At 43.1% G+C, this 18,493-nt stretch overlaps 1 protein-coding gene across 2 annotated transcripts in view; it reads left to right on the forward strand.

Moving 5' to 3' along the window:
* The window catches only part of Lclat1 (lysocardiolipin acyltransferase 1), a 143,106-nt gene that overhangs the window by 27,788 nt on the left and 96,825 nt on the right, over positions 1-18,493 (forward strand). The window contains exons 2-3 of one of the 2 annotated variants that reach the window (XM_045149598.1): positions 17,697-17,773; positions 18,289-18,457. In XM_045149598.1, the coding sequence (XP_045005533.1) occupies positions 18,290-18,457 (168 nt within the window). In that variant the 5' untranslated portion in view covers positions 17,697-17,773; position 18,289. The remainder of the gene's footprint in view (positions 1-17,696; positions 17,774-18,288; positions 18,458-18,493) is intronic. The other variant, XM_045149597.1, reaches the window with a different exon arrangement.

Genomic DNA, 18,493 nt, shown 5'->3' on the forward strand with positions numbered 1-18,493 from the left:
ACAGACCCCATCTGGAGCTTGGAGGGGATTGAACTAGAGATCAGTTCAGGAAAGATCAGTGTAACAGCACAAAGAAAGGAAGGAGGTGGGAAAGGGCGGAGAGAAAACAAGTGCAGGGCCTGGAGCCTCCATGAAGAGCAGGCTTGTGAAGGAGGAAGAGCCAGCCAGGAGGTCAGAAGAAGAGGAACCTGAGAGGTAGGAAGGAAACCTGGAGATAGGAGGCAGTGGTTGTGTATAGAATGCCATCAAATGCTGTTGTCGGGTAAAGAGAGAGAAGTAGATGGGCAGCCCAAGAGTGCCCAGTCCACGAGAGGCTGAGGAAGAGGAAATGGGAAGTAGCAGAGGGTGTGTGTAGTGACCATACATTTCAGGCAGTTCCAGATAATACGCTACCTGACTTTCTGAGGAATCCTCTGAGAAGTCCATTCAGCAAGCAGAGGGTTTTATTATCCATTCAGCGCTGACCTTTGACTTGAGCCATTGCTTTCCTTGGTTAGCAGGTGATTAAGAGATAATGTAAGAGTAAGATGGAGTGTTCAATCTTTGTTAACTTTTGGAGTTAGTATTTTAACAAATTAAAACTTGGATTATTTACCTTTTCAGGAAAGTAGTTATAAGCCTTGAAAATTATGCAAAGACTATTTTATCTTGCAGCACTTGGAAATTCCTTTTGGTTGTTTATAATTACAGGTCTTCAAGACTGACATCTAAATGGGGATTGCATTTGGCAGTTACATACATGCTCTTGTTCTAACTTCAGCACTTTTTCTGTGGTTTAGATTTTTTTCTGTAAAAATAGAATTTTAATCAGTGGAGGTTAGAGTTTTTCCCCTTAAGCTTGTTATAATTAGCACTGGCTACAGTGTAACCCTAAATAATGTATATAATAAATCTAATAACATTTTACAAGTACTCCTGTCATTAAGTGAAAGCAAATAGGTATTATCTGAATGCTTTTTAAAAACCTTGTTTTTCCCGTAACATTGTAAAAAGGGATGTATGGCTATTTTAAAATAAGCTAACACCTAGCCTGCCCTATCTTTGCTTATATGTAGAAGTCACATTATATTTTAGGGTCAAGTGACCTGGTGTGCAGTTGCAGCTTATTCTCTCAGCATAGGCCACTCACTAAGTCAGGTGCTGGAGGAATAGCGTTCTCACAGGTTGGCTTTCTAAGTGTGGTATGTCTGCCAGTTCACATGCATTCTGGTTACAGAAAGGTATTTTGAACTTTGCTTGAAACATAAAACGGGACTGGAGAGATGGCTTACCAGTTAAGACACTTGCCTGTAAAACCTAAGGACCCAGGTTTGATTCTCTAGTACCCATGTAAGCCAGATGCACATGGTAGCACATGTGTCTGGATTTTGTTTGCAATGGCTAGGGGCCCTGGCACGCCCATTTTCTGTTTCTGTCTGTCTGCTTCTCTCTTTCTTGCAAATAAATAAAATACAGAAGCATCAAATGTCCCTTCCTAAAGTATGACATCAGGATCACATCTCAGGTTGTGGGTTTCCAAGGTCATTAGAAACAAGAGAAGACTGAGAAACTGTCACAGCCAACAAAGCTAAAAAGGCAGCAAGATGGCCCAGTATAGCATTGTGTCCCCATGGCCCCTCGCACAGAAAGCAACACTGGGCCAAACTACGGAAGCACAAACAAAATACAGATTTTATGTAATAAAAAGGTAATAATATTGGTTCATAATAATTGTGACAAAAATGTAAGTAATGCTAAGATGTTCATAATAGGAGAAAGTTGGTATGTGGTACATGGGAATTTTGTAGTGCCCACATTTTTTCTGGAAATCTAAATTATTCTAAAATGAAGCTTATTAGCATGTGAAAAAGGTGATATTTCATAGTCTTATTTGGAAAATGTAACCTCGGTTTCTTTATTTTTACATTGAGTCTTAATGTGCCTATCTCCACGGGGTGTTGTGAGGAGTCAGTGAGGTTAAGCCTAAGCCCACAGAGAGGCTGGCCGAGTGAATGAGAGCTCAGTAAACGCTGTCAGCCAGCGAGGTGGGGGGACTGCTTCTCTTGTCCCCGTAACGAGGGCCTGTGACAGCCTGCGTATGAAGCTGACTGTGGCTCACAGTACTGAGGCTCCGTTTCGGTTGGATGGCCTCATTTGGACCTTGGGTGATAGTGCCTGTCATGGTGGCAGCGCATGGAGAAGCACGCTGCTTCTGCCTCCTTCCCTGAAGCAGCAGCACAGCGAGACTGCGCCTGCGCGTCTGGGCTCCGCCAGCCCCTGACCGTGCACCCTCCTTGACCCGAGGACCCCCCATGAGTCTCGCCTCTTGTGATCCGCAGTACACAGAATTCCGCCTCCCTGGGGACAGTCAACCAAACTAGCAGTTAACCTTCACTTCTTTTTAAATGTCTGGCTCAGGTGGGAGGATATGCGTACATTTTGGTTGATTTATAAGAAGTTTCGCTTTGCAAACTATATTGAGTTTGAGGCCTACCACTTTGTACCTGAATTGCGGTCACTCATCTTTTTATCTGAGTTTTCGGCCGTTTATCCCATCCCTCTTCTCACAGCGGCTCGCGTGGCATTACCAAGTGTGCATGTGCATTAATATTTATTTATTTGTTCATTCATTTATTTGTGGTGCTGGGTATCAAACACAGCTTCCTCCTTGCTAGGCAGGCCCTCTACCAACCAAGCTATGTCCCCAGCACCCGTTAATGGGTTTTAAAGGTAATTCTATTTTCTTCTTCTTGAGCCTTAAAGTTCATAAGTAATGTAATGTATAGCAAAGATCATTGAACTAAGAATTGGGAGACCTAACATTGAATCCCTAATTGTTCCTAAACAGTGCAGTTATTTGGAGCAATTTCTTTCACCTCCTATGAACTTAGTTTACTCGGTGATGAGACGGGAGACAGGGAGTGTCTCAGTGGCTGTTCAGCTGTGGTCTAGAGCTGCCTGTCCCTGCTGCATGGAGACTGTCAGAGGATGGCCACCCTGGAAGGCTTGAGCTCTCCAGGCTTGCTCCTCAGGAGCCTCTCACACAGCTTGCTGGCTACCTAGCCACACGGCCGAGCCTCAGGAGCGTGGGCTTTTAAGAATTTTTATTTGTTGAGTTGCAGACAGAGATGGAGATAAGAGAGACAGAGAGAATGCATGTGCCAGGGCCTCCAGCCGCTGCCAATGAACTCCAGATGCATGTGCCACTGTGCATCTGGCTTTACATGAGTCCTGAAGAATCAGACTTGGGTTGTTAGGCTTTGCAGGCAAATGCCTTAGTCTCTGAACCACATGCTTCATGTGACTTTTAAGTTCATCAGAAATTCAAATGCACTCTCTAAGTTTAGAGATTTGTTAGCATTTATTAAAGGTAATCATGACCAAGAAAAAGATTCTACAGGGATTTCCCAAAAAGGAATTCCAAAAATATTGTTAAGTATAGACAGCATTGTTGGGGTGGGTATGGAGTCATTCTAGATCAGTTGTCACAGGGAAACACGTCTCATTGGGTGGGAGTTGTCCTTTCTCGTTGTCCTCTGTTTCCCTAGCTTATTTGACATGTCAGTGTTTGCACATTTAGCTCTGCAAAAGTCACATAACTGCTTTGGTATTAACTGATATTCTCTTAGTGTAATTTTTAAACAGTAGCGTTAGAAGAATATTGTTACTGTGTTGTCCAGAATAAAATACCCAATGTGGTTCTAGTTCCTTTGTCTAGAGCTCAGGGAAAAGTTAACGTTTGTCAGTCCATTCTATAAACCTTAACTATTAAATTTTAGTTCAACTAAATTTGGTATGATTTGAGTAGATAAGTATGTGCAGTTATATGAGAGTATAGGTTTGTAATGCATTTTCCAGACATTCCTTTTAAAAAAGTAATTTTATTTTTAAATAATTAAATTGAACTATTTATCAAATACAATATATTTTTTCCAAATGTGTGATAAATTAAGTTTAAGTGACCTGAAATTCTTTCTCTTTGTAAAAATAACTTTTCAGATCTTTTATTATAACAGTGGAATGTGCATGTTAAAATTTTAGAAACAGTAACTCTCACTTAAATGGAGAGGTTTTTTTGAACCTAACTAAATTATCCAAACATTAACAGACTGATATGTGGTATCACTGGCTTATGATTTTGATAACAATGCCACTTCACTCAGTGGGATCTTGCACCAATGAATGCACCAACATTTTAGCATCCTAAGAGCTATGCACTACTGTTGGAAGCCACTGACTGTAGAAATTGTCGGCAGATGTTTTCCATGTGTGGTTGCCTTCATTCGGTTTGGCCCTCCCACCGCCCAGACTTCTTAACCGACTGGAAGGCTGCCTGGCCGACGTTTACGTGGATGGCAGTGGCTCCCTGCAGCAGGGCACTAGGTGTCTAGGAAACCGGCACTTGCGTCGTCGTCTTCCGGCTGCCTTGCTCTCTCTGCTTCCAGTGAGACAGTCGTCGTCTTCCGGCTGCCTTGCTCTCTCTGCTTCCAGTGAGACAGCCGTCGTCTTCCGGCTGCCTTGCTCTCTCTGCTTCCAGTGAGACAGTCGTCGTCTTCCGGCTGCCTTGCTCTCTCTGCTTCCAGTGAGACAGTCGTCGTCTTCCGGCTGCCTTGCTCTCTCTGCTTCCAGTGAGACAGCCGTCGTCTTCCGGCTGCCTTGCTCTCTCTGCTTCCAGTGAGACAGTCGTCGTCTTCCGGCTGCCTTGCTCTCTCTGCTTCCAGTGAGACAGTCGTCGTCTTCCGGCTGCCTTGCTCTCTCTGCTTCCAGTGAGACAGCCGTCGTCTTCCAGGCTGCCTTGCTCTCTCTGCTTCCAGTGAGACAGTCGTCGTCTTCCGGCTGCCTTGCTCTCTCTGCTTCCAGTGAGACAGCCGTCGTCTTCCGGCTGCCTTGCTCTCTCTGCTTCCAGTGAGACAGCCGTCGTCTTCCAGGCTGCCTTGCTCTCTCTGCTTCCAGTGAGACAGCCGTCGTCTTCCGGCTGCCTTGCTCTCTCTGCTTCCAGTGAGACAGCCGTCGTCTTCCGGCTGCCTTGCTCTCTCTGCTTCCAGTGAGACAGCCGTCGTCTTCCGGCTGCCTTGCTCTCTCTGCTTCCAGTGAGACAGCCGTCGTCTTCCGGCTGCCTTGCTCTCTCTGCTTCCAGTGAGACAGCCGTCGTCTTCCGGCTGCCTTGCTCTCTCTGCTTCCAGTGAGACAGCCGTCGTCTTCCGGCTGCCTTGCTCTCTCTGCTTCCAGTGAGACAGCCGTCGTCTTCCGGCTGCCTTGCTCTCTCTGCTTCCAGTGAGACAGTCGTCGTCTTCCGGCTGCCTTGCTCTCTCTGCTTCCAGTGAGACAGCCGTCGTCTTCCGGCTGCCTTGCTCTCTCTGCTTCCAGTGAGACAGCCGTCGTCTTCCGGCTGCCTTGCTCTCTCTGCTTCCAGTGAGACAGTCGTCGTCTTCCGGCTGCCTTGCTCTCTCTGCTTCCAGTGAGACAGTCGTCGTCTTCCGGCTGCCTTGCTCTCTCTGCTTCCAGTGAGACAGCCGTCGTCTTCCGGCTGCCTTGCTCTCTCTGCTTCCAGTGAGACAGTCGTCGTCTTCCGGCTGCCTTGCTCTCTCTGCTTCCAGTGAGACAGTCGTCGTCTTCCGGCTGCCTTGCTCTCTCTGCTTCCAGTGAGACAGTCGTCGTCTTCCGGCTGCCTTGCCCTCTCTGCTTCCAGTGAGACAGTCGTCGTCTTCCGGCTGCCTTGCTCTCTCTGCTTCCAGTGAGACAGCCGTCGTCTTCCGGCTGCCTTGCTCTCTCTGCTTCCAGTGAGACAGTCGTCGTCTTCCAGGCTGCCTTGCTCTCTCTGCTTCCAGTGAGACAGCCGTCGTCTTCCGGCTGCCTTGCTCTCTCTGCTTCCAGTGAGACAGCCGTCGTCTTCCGGCTGCCTTGCTCTCTCTGCTTCCAGTGAGACAGCCGTCGTCTTCCGGCTGCCTTGCTCTCTCTGCTTCCAGTGAGACAGCCGTCGTCTTCCGGCTGCCTTGCTCTCTCTGCTTCCAGTGAGACAGCCGTCGTCTTCCGGCTGCCTTGCTCTCTCTGCTTCCAGTGAGACGTTTTGTTCCGTGACCTCTTCTCTAGCGCCGGCCGTTGGTGCTGTGCAAGGGCAAAGAGGGAAGAGCTGATGAGCTAAGCGACCCTCCACCTCTGCCTCCTGAGTGCCGGGATTAGAGGCGTGCGCCACCACACCTTAAAATATCTTTACCATTAAAACTGAAGGCATAAAGATTTTTTTTAATCTCCTGGTGTCATAACATCACATGTAATATGCAATTGAATTATAAATACATAATGGTCATTTATCATCACTAAAACGTGAACATATATTTACGTCTTTTTTACTTAAGGCTTGTTCGGTTCACGGCATGGCGGGGGAGTTCTGTAGTGGAGAAGGCAGAGCAGCGGGAGCAGGAGCAGGCTGGTCACTTCACTGGGAGGGGGGTCATAGCTTTGATAGGCACTTGGGGTGACTGGCCCCGAAAGTGAAGGCAGGAATGTCTGCAGTCTGCACTTGTTAGAGATGGAAGGATGATCTGACCTCTTATCTCTTGTCCAAGGAGTTCACTGGATCCGAGCCCCCACTGAGAATGAGCTCCCTTTCGTGGAATTTACATCTAATCCTGACATTGTGGTTGGTCCAGGTCGGCCCCCCAGACTGCGCCATCATGGCTAGCCTTTTGCTGAGCTAGCCCCTTGCCCCGCACACTGCAGTAAGTTTATATACGTGGGTTTGCAAGGGGAGGGCAAGCTCTCTTGGCAGCCCTTTGACCACTTGTGAACCTCCAGGTTCCGGTGAGTCCTTCGTTTCTGCCCAGCTGGGTGGAGAGGAGGGGAGAACCCCTGACCCCTGCTCCCCCACGGGCTCTGTGCCCTCACCTGCAGCTCTTCAAACTTCCCCCTCCCCTCCCCTCAGGATTAGCTCCTGGCACAGCCTCTTAGTCACTATAAGACTTCCAACCTGATGCTTTCTCGCTTGTAAAAAGTAGAGGCATTAGGAAGTCAGGTGAGTTAGTTTATGTAAAGCCACTGAAACGTTTGACACTTTGTACACAAATTCAATGAGTTATTGGTAGTTGTGATTCAAAGGAGATGGTTACAGTGAGATTAAGATGCATCTGTTTGGATTCAGACACAAATGCTTTATCTAAAACGCGAGTGTGACGTCATAGACTGTTGGCACACCAGAGCCAGAGCTCGGGCTCACTGCAGGCCAGGCTGGAGCCTCGGGGCTCGCCCTGACAGACACCATCCTCAGGTCTGTTCTGTGCTCCTTCATTTTAGTCTGTATTTGCATTCCACAGTCTACATGTCAGAAACTCTTCCTAGACTTCCAGGGAGGGCACACCTTACTGCTAGATACTTTAATGAGTGGTATCAGAAAGAAATACTGCAATGTGCCATTGAAATTTCTGTGCCTAGGAGTTCTCATCCCACTTCATATTGCCAAAACAATTAGCACTTGTTTTAATTGCTTTTTTTAATGTGAAAGGAAAACTGTAATGCGGAGTCTAGGTGTAGCATGTATCATACCTTTGTATATCACATACATAAATAACATATTAAATTCACTTTCAACCTAAAATTAAAAATGTTGTGACCGTCCAAGTAAGTGTGAGGTACTGTGAATAACGTAAGAGTAGATGTCACAGGGCCTTGTCCTGTAGATAGGTATCAGTTCAGTACAGTAACACTGAATATATGAAGGGTAAGCAGGAGTTCTGGGGAAAGAGGGACGTTGGTGTGAACTAGTGTGGGAAGGGCTGCAGTAGGGGAGAGAATGGCTGCTGGTTTTGTGGAACAGGTTAAGTTTCCGTAGTAAAGTGGGTATGTTAGAAAGTCCTGAGACGGAGGTGTCGTTTGAGTTTGGGCAGCAGGAAGACTTCGGCGGTGGTTAGTGTGGAATGTTAGGGAGCTTTGCTGTTATGGGAAATTTTACTACTTAATTTGGGCCCTGATTGTGCAAGACCTTGAGTTCTAGGATTAGGAATTTGTACTCCTCATGAAGCTGGGCAGAAGAAGATCCTTTGGGTATATGCTGCTGTGTCAGAAAAAGTCTGCCCTCCCCTCGCCCGCTTTCACCCTGCAGCAGTCAACGCAGAAAACTGACGAGATCCTGAAGGCATGGGGACTTCTCCCGGGCAGCCGGCAAGCAATCTGTTCTATGGCAAATGCCACTGGATGTCCTCTCATCTTCAGTTCTGAGGCTCCCTGCCTGCTGGAGCTTCCCAGAGGTGGGGAGGGTCAGTTTCTGAGTGTGTTTTGAAGTAAGGAAGGTCTGTTCACTGACAATGCAAGGCTCGCTGCCTGCCAGCACCCACGATTCTCTTGTTGGCCATCTCCCTATAGGAGGGCTGGGATTCTAGAAGTTCACTATTGCATCTGGCTTTATGTGAGTCCTGGTGACTCCAACTTGTGTGGCAAGTGCTTCCCTCACACTCACAGAGCCATCTCGTCGGCCACACTTCTGCTTTTTGACCACGGTCCCCTGTATCACCCCAGCTGACTTGGAACTCTCGGCCTACTTGCCGGGGCCTCCTTTGCTGGGATTACAGGTGTGCACCCCGTGACTGTCCCTGGACTATGGATCTATGAAACTGTTAATTCGTCAGCCCTCCTTGATTTAAACTGGGCCTTGCTTTATTGGACTGGGGTTACCTTGTTTCCTCTTTTTAATGGGTTACCCACTTTCTTACTAATGAGGTTAGAACTCTTTTCATTTTAGAGAACGCATGTTTTTACCTATACTATGGATTCATCCTTTCTTTCGTGACCTGGAATTTTGCTACGCACATGTGGTTTTTTATTGGAAAGGGTGCAGACTTTGGGGGTATGGATGTGGGTTTAAATCCTGTCATTTGCCAGTTACAAAGTCTAGCTCACTTTCTTCAACTGTAAAATGGAGGTGCTTTTAGCTGTCTAGCAGACTTGTGAGAATGAGGTTGTAAAATGTGAAATATTTTACATGGTATCTCTCTTTCCCTTGTCTTTTAATGTTCTCTTAAAAAAAAACAAAACAACAAACTCTTCATTTTTAAAGCTTCCAGTTTGAAGAGAGCGAGTAGTTCAGACAGCCCAGATTAAGAAGGGGGTGCTATCCCCACCTCAGGCCCTAGCTCTAAAATTTTGTGTTTGTGAGTAACTTTCAGTGAAGATTCAATGAGAAAACAAACTGCCAGACTGCCCAGATATGGAATTCTTTTAGCTGTAAGGAAAGAAAAAAGACACTGTTAGTGGTTGATGTAAGATGTGAAGGCTCTACCTGCTTGCTGATTTCAACCTATGCAGAGAGGTTCAGGTAGATGTGGGGTCTAGGGAAGACATCTCTAATCCAGAGCTGCTGTTTTTATTGGTTTTACCAGTAGTCTCAATGGGAATTTTGAATAAAGGGAAAACATGATGGAAGAAGGTTCATGGGGCTGGAGAGCTGGCTTAGTCGTTAAGGCCTGGGTTAAGCCCAGGTCCATTCCTCGGGACCCTTGTACGCCAGATAAACAAGGTGGTGCATGTGTCTGGAGTTTGTTTATAGTAGCCGAAGGCCCTGGTGCGCCCATTCCCTACATCTCTCTCCCTCTTTCTCTCTCTCAAATAAATGAAATAAAATTAAAAAGGCTTTCAGCCTGTGATCTGTGATGTTTCATTGGACAGATAAGTTTCCTTTTTACTGTATAGGCTGTATGGTTTTCAGATTGACTTTTCAGAGGTGATTCTCGTCATGCTAATAGTTCATTGCACTGCTCTGTAAACTGTTTTCTTTCATCCATGTAATTAGCACAGCTGCTAACATATAGATTCCCACAAATAATATTATAAATCTTATGCATATAAATTGCTTTTCTTAAGGCCTTGTTATTACAAAATAAAATATTTATATGGGCATTCACATTCATTTTTGCATTTATGTTTTATATGCTAATGGTAAAATATTCTACCTGTAACACTACAAAATACATGGATGTGCTTTAATGTTATTCTCCATCTACATGCAACACCATAAAATACATGGATGTGCTCTAATGTTATTCTCCATCTACATGCCACACCATAAAATACATCTAATGTCATTCTCAATCTACATGCAACACCATAAAATACATGGATGTGCTCTAATGTTATTCTCCATCTACTTGCAACACCATAAAATACATGGATGTGCTCTAATGTTATTCTCCATCTACTTGCAACACCATAAAATACATGGATGTCCTCTAATGTTATTCTCTATCTACATGCAACACCGTAAAATACATGGATGTGCTCTAATGTTATTCTCCATCTACATGAACACCATAAAATACATGGATGATGCTTTAATGTTATTCTCCATCTACATGAACACCATAAAATACATGGATGTGTTCTAATGTTATTCTCCATCTACATGAACACCATAAAATACATGGATGTGCTCTAATGTTATTCTCCATCTACATGAACACCATAAAATACATGGATGTGCTCTAATGTTATTCTCCATCTACATGAACACCATAAAATACATGGATGTGCTCTAATGTTATTCTCCATCTACGTGCAACACCATAAAATACATGGATGTGCTCTAATGTTATTCTCCATCTACATGCAACATCATAAAATACATGGATGTGCTCTAATGTTATTCTCCATCTACATGCAACACCATAAAATACATGGATGTGCTCTAATGTTATTCTCCATCTACATGCAACACCATAAAATACATGGATGTGCTCTAATGTTATTCTCCGTCTACATGAACACCATAAAATACATGGATGTGCTCTAATGTTATTCTCCATCTACATGAACGCCATAAAATACATGGATGTGCTCTAATGTTATTCTCCATCTACATGAGAACCATAAAATACATGGATGTGCTCTAATGTTATTCTCCATCTACATGAGCACCATAAAATACATGGATGTGCTCTAATGTTATTCTCCATCTACATGCAACACCATAAAATACATGGATGTGCTTTAATGTTATTCTCCATCTACATGCAACACCATAAAATACATGGATGTGCTCTAATGTTATTCTCCATCTACATGAACACCATAAAATACATGGATGTGCTCTAATGTTATTCTCCATCTACATGAGCACCATAAAATACATGGATGTGCTCTAATGTTATTCTCCATCTACGTGCAACACCATAAAATACATGGATGTCCTCTAATGTTATTCTCTATCTACATGCAACACCGTAAAATACATGGATGTGCTCTAATGTTATTCTCCATCTACATGCAACACCGTAAAATACATGGATGGGCTTTAATTTTATTCTCCATCTACATGCAACACCATAAAATACATGGATGTGCTCTAATGTTATTCTCCATCTACATGAACACCATAAAATACATGGATGTGTTCTAATGTTATTCTCCATCTACATGAGCACCATAAAATACATGGATGTGCTCTAATGTTATTCTCAATCTACATGAGCACCATAAAATACATGGATGTGCTCTAATGTTATTCTCCATCTACATGAGCACCATAAAATACATGGATGTGCTCTAATGTTATTCTCCATCTACATGAACACCATAAAATACATGGATGTGCTCTAATGTTATTCTCCATCTACATGCAACACCATAAAATGCATGGCTGTGCTCTAATGTTATTCTCCATCTACGTGCAACACCATGAAATACATGGATGTGCTCTAGTGTTTTTCTCCATCTACATGAACACCATAAAATACATGGATGTGCTCTAATGTTATTCTCCATCTACATGCAACACCATAAAATACATGGATGTGCTCTAATGATATTCTCCATCTATATGAACACCATAAAATACATGATGTGCTCTAATGTTATTCTCCATCTACATGAACACCATAAAATACATGGATGTGCTCTAATGTTATTCTCCATCTACATGAACACCATAAAATACATGGATGTGCTCTAATGTTATTCTCCATCTACATGAACACCATAAAATACATGGATGATGCTCTAATGTTATTGTCCATCTACATGAACACCATAAAATACATGGATGTGCTCTAATGTTATTCTCCATCTACATGAACACCATAAAATACATGGATGTGCTCTAATGTTATTCTCCATCTACATGAACACCATAAAATACATGGATGTGCTCTAATGTTATTCTCCATCTACATGAACACCATAAAATACATGGATGTGCTCTAATGTTATTCTCCATCTACATGAACACCATAAAATACATGGATGTGCTCTAATGTTATTCTCCATCTACATGAACACCATAAAATACATGGATGTGCTCTAATGTTATTCTCCATCTACATGAACACCATAAAATACATGGATGGGCTCTAATGTTATTCTCCATCTACATGAACACCATAAAATACATGGATGGGCTCTAATGTTATTCTCCATCTACATGAACACCATAAAATACATGGATGGGCTCTAATGTTATTCTCCATCTACATGAACACCATAAAATACATGGATGGGCTCTAATGTTATTCTCCATCTACATGAACACCATAAAATACATGATGTGCTCTAATGTTATTCTCCATCTACATGAACACCATAAAATACATGGATGTGCTCTAATGTTATTCTCCATCTACATGAACACCATAAAATACATGGATGTGCTCTAATGTTATTGACCATCTATGTGCAACACCATAAAATACACGGATGATGCTCTAATGTTATTGTCCATCTACATGCAACAACATAAAATACATGGATGTGCTCTAATGTTATTCTCCATCTACATGCAACATCATAAAATACATGGATGTGCTCTAATGTTATTCTCCATCTACATGCAACATCATAAAATACATGGATGATGCTCTAATGTTATTCTCCATCTACATGCAACATCATAAAATACATGGATGTGCTCTAATGTTATTGTCCATCTACATGAACACCATAAAATACATGGATGTGCTCTAATGTTATTCTCCATCTACATGAACACCATAAAATACATGGATGGGCTCTAATGTTATTCTCCATCTACATGAACACCATAAAATACATGGATGGGCTCTAATGTTATTCTCCATCTACATGAACACCATAAAATACATGGATGTGCTCTAATGTTATTCTCCATCTACGTGCAACATCATAAAATACATGGATGATGCTCTAATGTTATTCTCCATCTACATGAACACCATAAAATACATGGATGTGCTCTAATGTTATTCTCCATCTGCATGAACACCATAAAATACATGGATGTGCTCTAATGTTATTGACCATCTACGTGCAACACCATAAAATACACGGATGATGCTCTAATGTTATTGTCCATCTGCATGCAAGAACATAAAATACATGGATGTGCTCTAATGTTATTCTCCATCTACATGCAACACCATAAAATACATGGATGTGCTCTAATGTTATTCTCCATCTACATGCAACATCATAAAATACATGGATGTGCTCTAATGTTATTCTCCATCTACATGCAACACCATAAAATACATGGATGTGCTCTAATGTTATTCTCCATCTACATGCAACATCATAAAATACATGGATGATGCTCTAATGTTATTCTCCATCTACATGAAACATTATAAAGTACATGGATGTGCTCTAATGTTATTCTCCATCTACATGAACACCATAAAATACATGGATGATGCTCTAATGTTATTCTCCATCTACATGCAACACCGTAAAATACCTGGATGTGCTCTAATGTTATTCTCCATCTACATGCAACACCATAAAATACCTGGATGTACTCTAATGTAATTCTCCATCTACATGCAACATCATAAAATACATGGATGTGCTCTAATGTTATTCTCCATCTATATGAACACCATAAAAATACATGGATGTCCTCTAATGTTATTCTCCATCTACATGCCACACCATAAAATACATGGATGTGCTCTAATGTTATTCTCCATCTACATGCAGCATCATAAAATACATGGATGTGCTCTAATGTTATTCTCCATCTACATGAACACCATAAAATACATGGATACATTTGGGGCTCACCTCTTGTTTCTGTGGTGCTCGTCCCTTGCAGTGTCTCAGAATCTCTCTTCCTTCAGTGCTCATACTCTCCCCAGCAGAACTGGCAATCTCTCGGTGATGTGTCTGTTTCGAGCTCTAATTCACATCCCCTCACTTCACACAGTGTGGAGCTTGTGGGGCTCTGAGACGCCGGGCTTCTGGTGGTTCGGATTTGGGCTGCCATCCCCACGCCCGAACGAGAGAACATTTTGTTTGTAGACAATCAATTGTGGATTCACGGATTGGTAGTCACTTCCTGCTCCAAGGGTCCTCAGCGCCGGGACCCCGGGTCTCCTCTGTGGCTCAGTGTCTTTCCTGCCCTGGACATTCCAGACCCTGGAGTGAGTTGTGCCCTGCCCGTCTGTTGTGGCTGTCTTCTCTACCTCAGCGTGGTGGTGTCAGGCCCCACCTGTATTTAGCATGTTTCAAAATTCCCCCCCCTTTTTTTTTTGTTCCTTATTATCCATTGATCTCTTGTTTGCCCATTCAATAATAAATGAAGATATTTGTGTTTATCTCCTTTTGACTATTAATATAGCTATAAGCATTCATGTAATTGTTTTTGTGGGTACATGTTTCATTTTCACTTGTAACTTTATCGTTAACATTTTGGGGCTGTAATAAGTAAATGGAAAGGTAAGGCAGGCGGAATCTTAGTTCCCCTCATCCTCTTTTCTGAAATGGTTTTAGGCTGGTAGCGTTCTGCTTACTGTGGGGGTGTGTAGTTTTAGCTTTTGTGTCTCAGAGAGAAACCTTTGTAATAACAGGAAATTGTGGAAGTACAGTGTTTCTGCCATTTACTCAGAAAATATTGGTGACATTTCATTTAAAAACTTGCTGTTGATAACTTGTATTGTTGGAAGTAATTTGAGTGGCGGCCGAGTCTAGCAGAAGGCCCAGTACTGCTGTAGGCTTCTTCCCGACTGACAGGTCACCTGCCACACAGTGAGCACCAGAAGGAGGCCGCGGCCGGTCAGCCTTCTCCGGGTACGTCCTTCAGCCCACCTGTGCGCTGTCCCCCCTCCTGGACCAGATCTTCTCTGGGTCTTCATTCCTTCTCAGTGGCTGAGTTCTCTATGCTGCTTCCTAGTGGCTGTAGAAGATGGATCTTTGCCTCGCTCTGTCACAATTTTGACATGGCCCCCAGACCTTGCCACTCCCCACTTTTTTCATGCTATGCTGAGATAGAGGCCTGTGAGACCTAAGAAGCTGAGTGGCTTTAAGTCTAGCTCTAGACGACTACCATTTTACAAGCTGACAGACTTCCCAACTTTAAATGAATTTGAACTGTTTTCTTGTCTGTCTCCCTTCCTTTCTTACTTTCTTTCTTTTTTTAATTTTTTTTGTTTATTTTTATTTATTTATTTGAGAGTAACATACACAGAGAGAAAGAGGCGGCGGGGGGGGGGGGGGCAATGGGTGTGCCAGGGCCGCCAGCCACTGCAAATGAACTCCAGACACATGCACCCCTTATGCATCTGGCTAACATGGGTCCTGGGGAATGGAGCCTCGAACCGGGGTCCTTAGGCTTCACAGGCAAATGCTTAACTGCTAAGCAATCTCTCTAGCCGCTTCCTTCCTTCCTTAATCTTACTGTTCTCTTTCCCACATGGGTGTATCATAGGAGTGCACAGATTCCATGTTACTAATCTTCATAATGCTTAGCTGAACACAGTTAATACTTGACAGTTGAAAAACTATATGAGACTTTTGGGATGACTACTTGGTGCTCAAATGAATTGATTGAAATAACTTGGTAATTTTAGATTATTTTAACTTTTTACTTTTTCTCTCTCATGTGGATATGCTTCTCATTAAAGTAAATAAAATCAGTAGAAATGTCCATTTTGTTTCCCTTACTTTTAAAAAAACCGATTTTGCTAGAACTTTATTTTTAAGAGAATGTCTGTTCCCCCACTCCCTTCCCCTCTTCTTCCCTTCCCCTCTTCTTCCCTTCCCATTTTCTTTCTTCTTCCATTTTCTTCCCTTTCCCTCTTTATGTGCCTTTGTTTATGGACTCATAATTTGTGTATGTGGATTTGGCCTCCATAGACCTCTCAATGGTTTTGAAGGTCTCCATGCATCTATCTTTTAGTCTTTTATGGTTTAACTGACTGGTTCAGTATTTTATCATGAGTTTAAACTTCAAGTAAGTAGAGATAAATGCTGTGAGGTAAGCTGAATGATTCTTTTGTTTGTTTTGAGATAATGTTTTCTAATGTGGTCTAGGCTGACCTTGAACCCGTGACCCTCCTGCCTCGGTCTCCCCAGTGCTGCAGTTACACTAGTGTGCTGCTAAGTTCGGCTCAGGGACAGTTTTGGGAACATGAAAGGCAAAGCTGACATTGACCGTTTGCGTCTTCTTATGAGCTACGTGTCACCCAACTGGGTCACTTAGCAAGTGTCCAGTTTAAGTGCGCAAGTGTAAATGTTGTTGTAATCAAGGGATCGTTTTCCAGCGACATCTCACAAGTTCTGTATGTCCCCATCACCGCCATTATGCTTTGCGACAGTTACTTTCATTTTCTCTTTAAACACTTACCACCTTCACATATACTCCTAATCTGTCTGTCCATCTTTCAGTCTGTCTGTGTATCGCTTGGTTTTGTTACTTTTTGAAACAATGAGAGGCAAGCACTCTGCTGCCGCCACCATTAGCAGGAGGGAGTAACCTCTTGACTGCAGACTGTGGGTGATCACCAGACTTCAGTTCCCAGAGGATGGGCCACATCCTCCTCCGGCAAAGGCAGTGGGCGGGTTCTTTCAAGAACGAGGCTGGCAAGCAGCCTCAGTAGTCAGCGCATCTAGCCTCTTTCTCTCTCTCAAAAAAAGAAATAAACAAATTAAAAAAATACTTCTGAACACGCATATACATATGTGTATTTTTTTCCAGCATTTCTCTTAAGGCAAAAATGGGGTCACACAATCCAATTCTTGTAACTGGGCTTATTTGTGTGTTGAACAACAATCTATCACAGAAATCTGTCCGTATTGGACAGTTTGGTTGCCCTCTTCTGGTGAATGGGTGCTTTGGTGTTCTGTGACATACAAGTGCTTTGAAGTGCTCCTTCTTCCCTTGGCAGCAGGCTCTCTTTCTCAGTTGTTCAGAATCGCAGCTTGCACCCAGGTCTTTGTGCACTTTGGTGTTTCTGCACACTAGAGATCTTGGAATACAGGTAAGTGTAAGAAGTGCACCTTGGGGCTGGCGTGATGGGCTCCGTGGCTAAGACTGCGCCTTGAGCGAGCACGTGGGCCTGCGGCGGCCTTAGAGACGCTGGGCTGACGGCGCCGGACCACCAAGCAGCTGGTGTGGCCCTGCGTGTCTGTGACTCTGTAGAAATACATTTGGTATCCAGATAAAAATGACCCTGTGTTTGTCAGTTAACTGTCCAATTTAGCTGTTTGCCCTACATTAAAAAAATCACAGTATTTGAAATTTTAATTTTGTTTCCTCTTTTCATTCTAAAAATGTCTGAGGCCCTGATCTATGCAATACCGTTTTTAAATCCGTTATTTTCATAGTTGTGATATTTACAACCACTATTATCCTGAGGTGAAATATAATTTGCTCTGCTGGAAGTTAGATCATAAAAACAAATGTTGGGGTTTCATTTTAAAAATGTGATTCTAAGTATTTATTTTAAAGTGGCCACATTGGGTTCTGATCACAAGTAACGCTTTGGCAGGTAGCTCAGTGAAGCCCGTGAAGATCTCGCTGCTGCTCCCCCAGCTCAAGAGCCAGTTTAAGACCAAGTGCCCAGAGGTGTGATTTTTTTCATTTATTTCTTTCATCCAATGTACAGAAAGAACAGGTCTAGGCTTCTGAAAATGTGTGCTGTGCTCTGTTAAATTGTCTTTGTGGTTAGGTGTGCTCATCCTTACACAGCTGAATAGCCACACTCGGTTTATCTGCTTCTAGGCAGAGAAAAACCTCTGCACTATTTTAAATTTTGCATTATATAACATTCTAGAAAAGATAGTTTTATGAAAGCATCAATTGGTAAAGTAAACAAACAAGCAAGGCTCCGAGACACCTTTGTTTTGCTTGTAGGCCAGACATTTATTCACCCTGTTAAGTGTCAGTTTCTCTTGTGCTGACTACTGTGAGGCCGGTAGACCATACAGGAGGGCTACCTCCATGAACTTCAGGCTCTGTTAGCCCTTATCGAGCCCTTCCAGTAACCGTGTAATTATTGTGTGCATCGTTGTGATGTGGAATTTGAGCACTTAAATGTATGGTAATACATTCTTGCATCTCTTTCTCTTTTTATCTTTCAGAATGATGGTATCATGGAAAGGGATTTTTTTTATACTCTTCCTGTTTGCTGGAAGTTTTTGGGGAAGTATTTTTATGCTGGGTCCCGTCATACCTTTGATGTTAATAAACCCATCTTGGTATTGCTGGATCAGCAGCCGCCTGTTGGCCACCTGGCTCACACTTCCTGTGGTAAGTTACACACGAGCAAAGCAGCCTGTCTGTCTG

This window comes from Jaculus jaculus, chromosome 5 (assembly GCF_020740685.1).
Source record: "Jaculus jaculus isolate mJacJac1 chromosome 5, mJacJac1.mat.Y.cur, whole genome shotgun sequence".
Taxonomy (NCBI): domain Eukaryota; kingdom Metazoa; phylum Chordata; class Mammalia; order Rodentia; family Dipodidae; genus Jaculus; species Jaculus jaculus.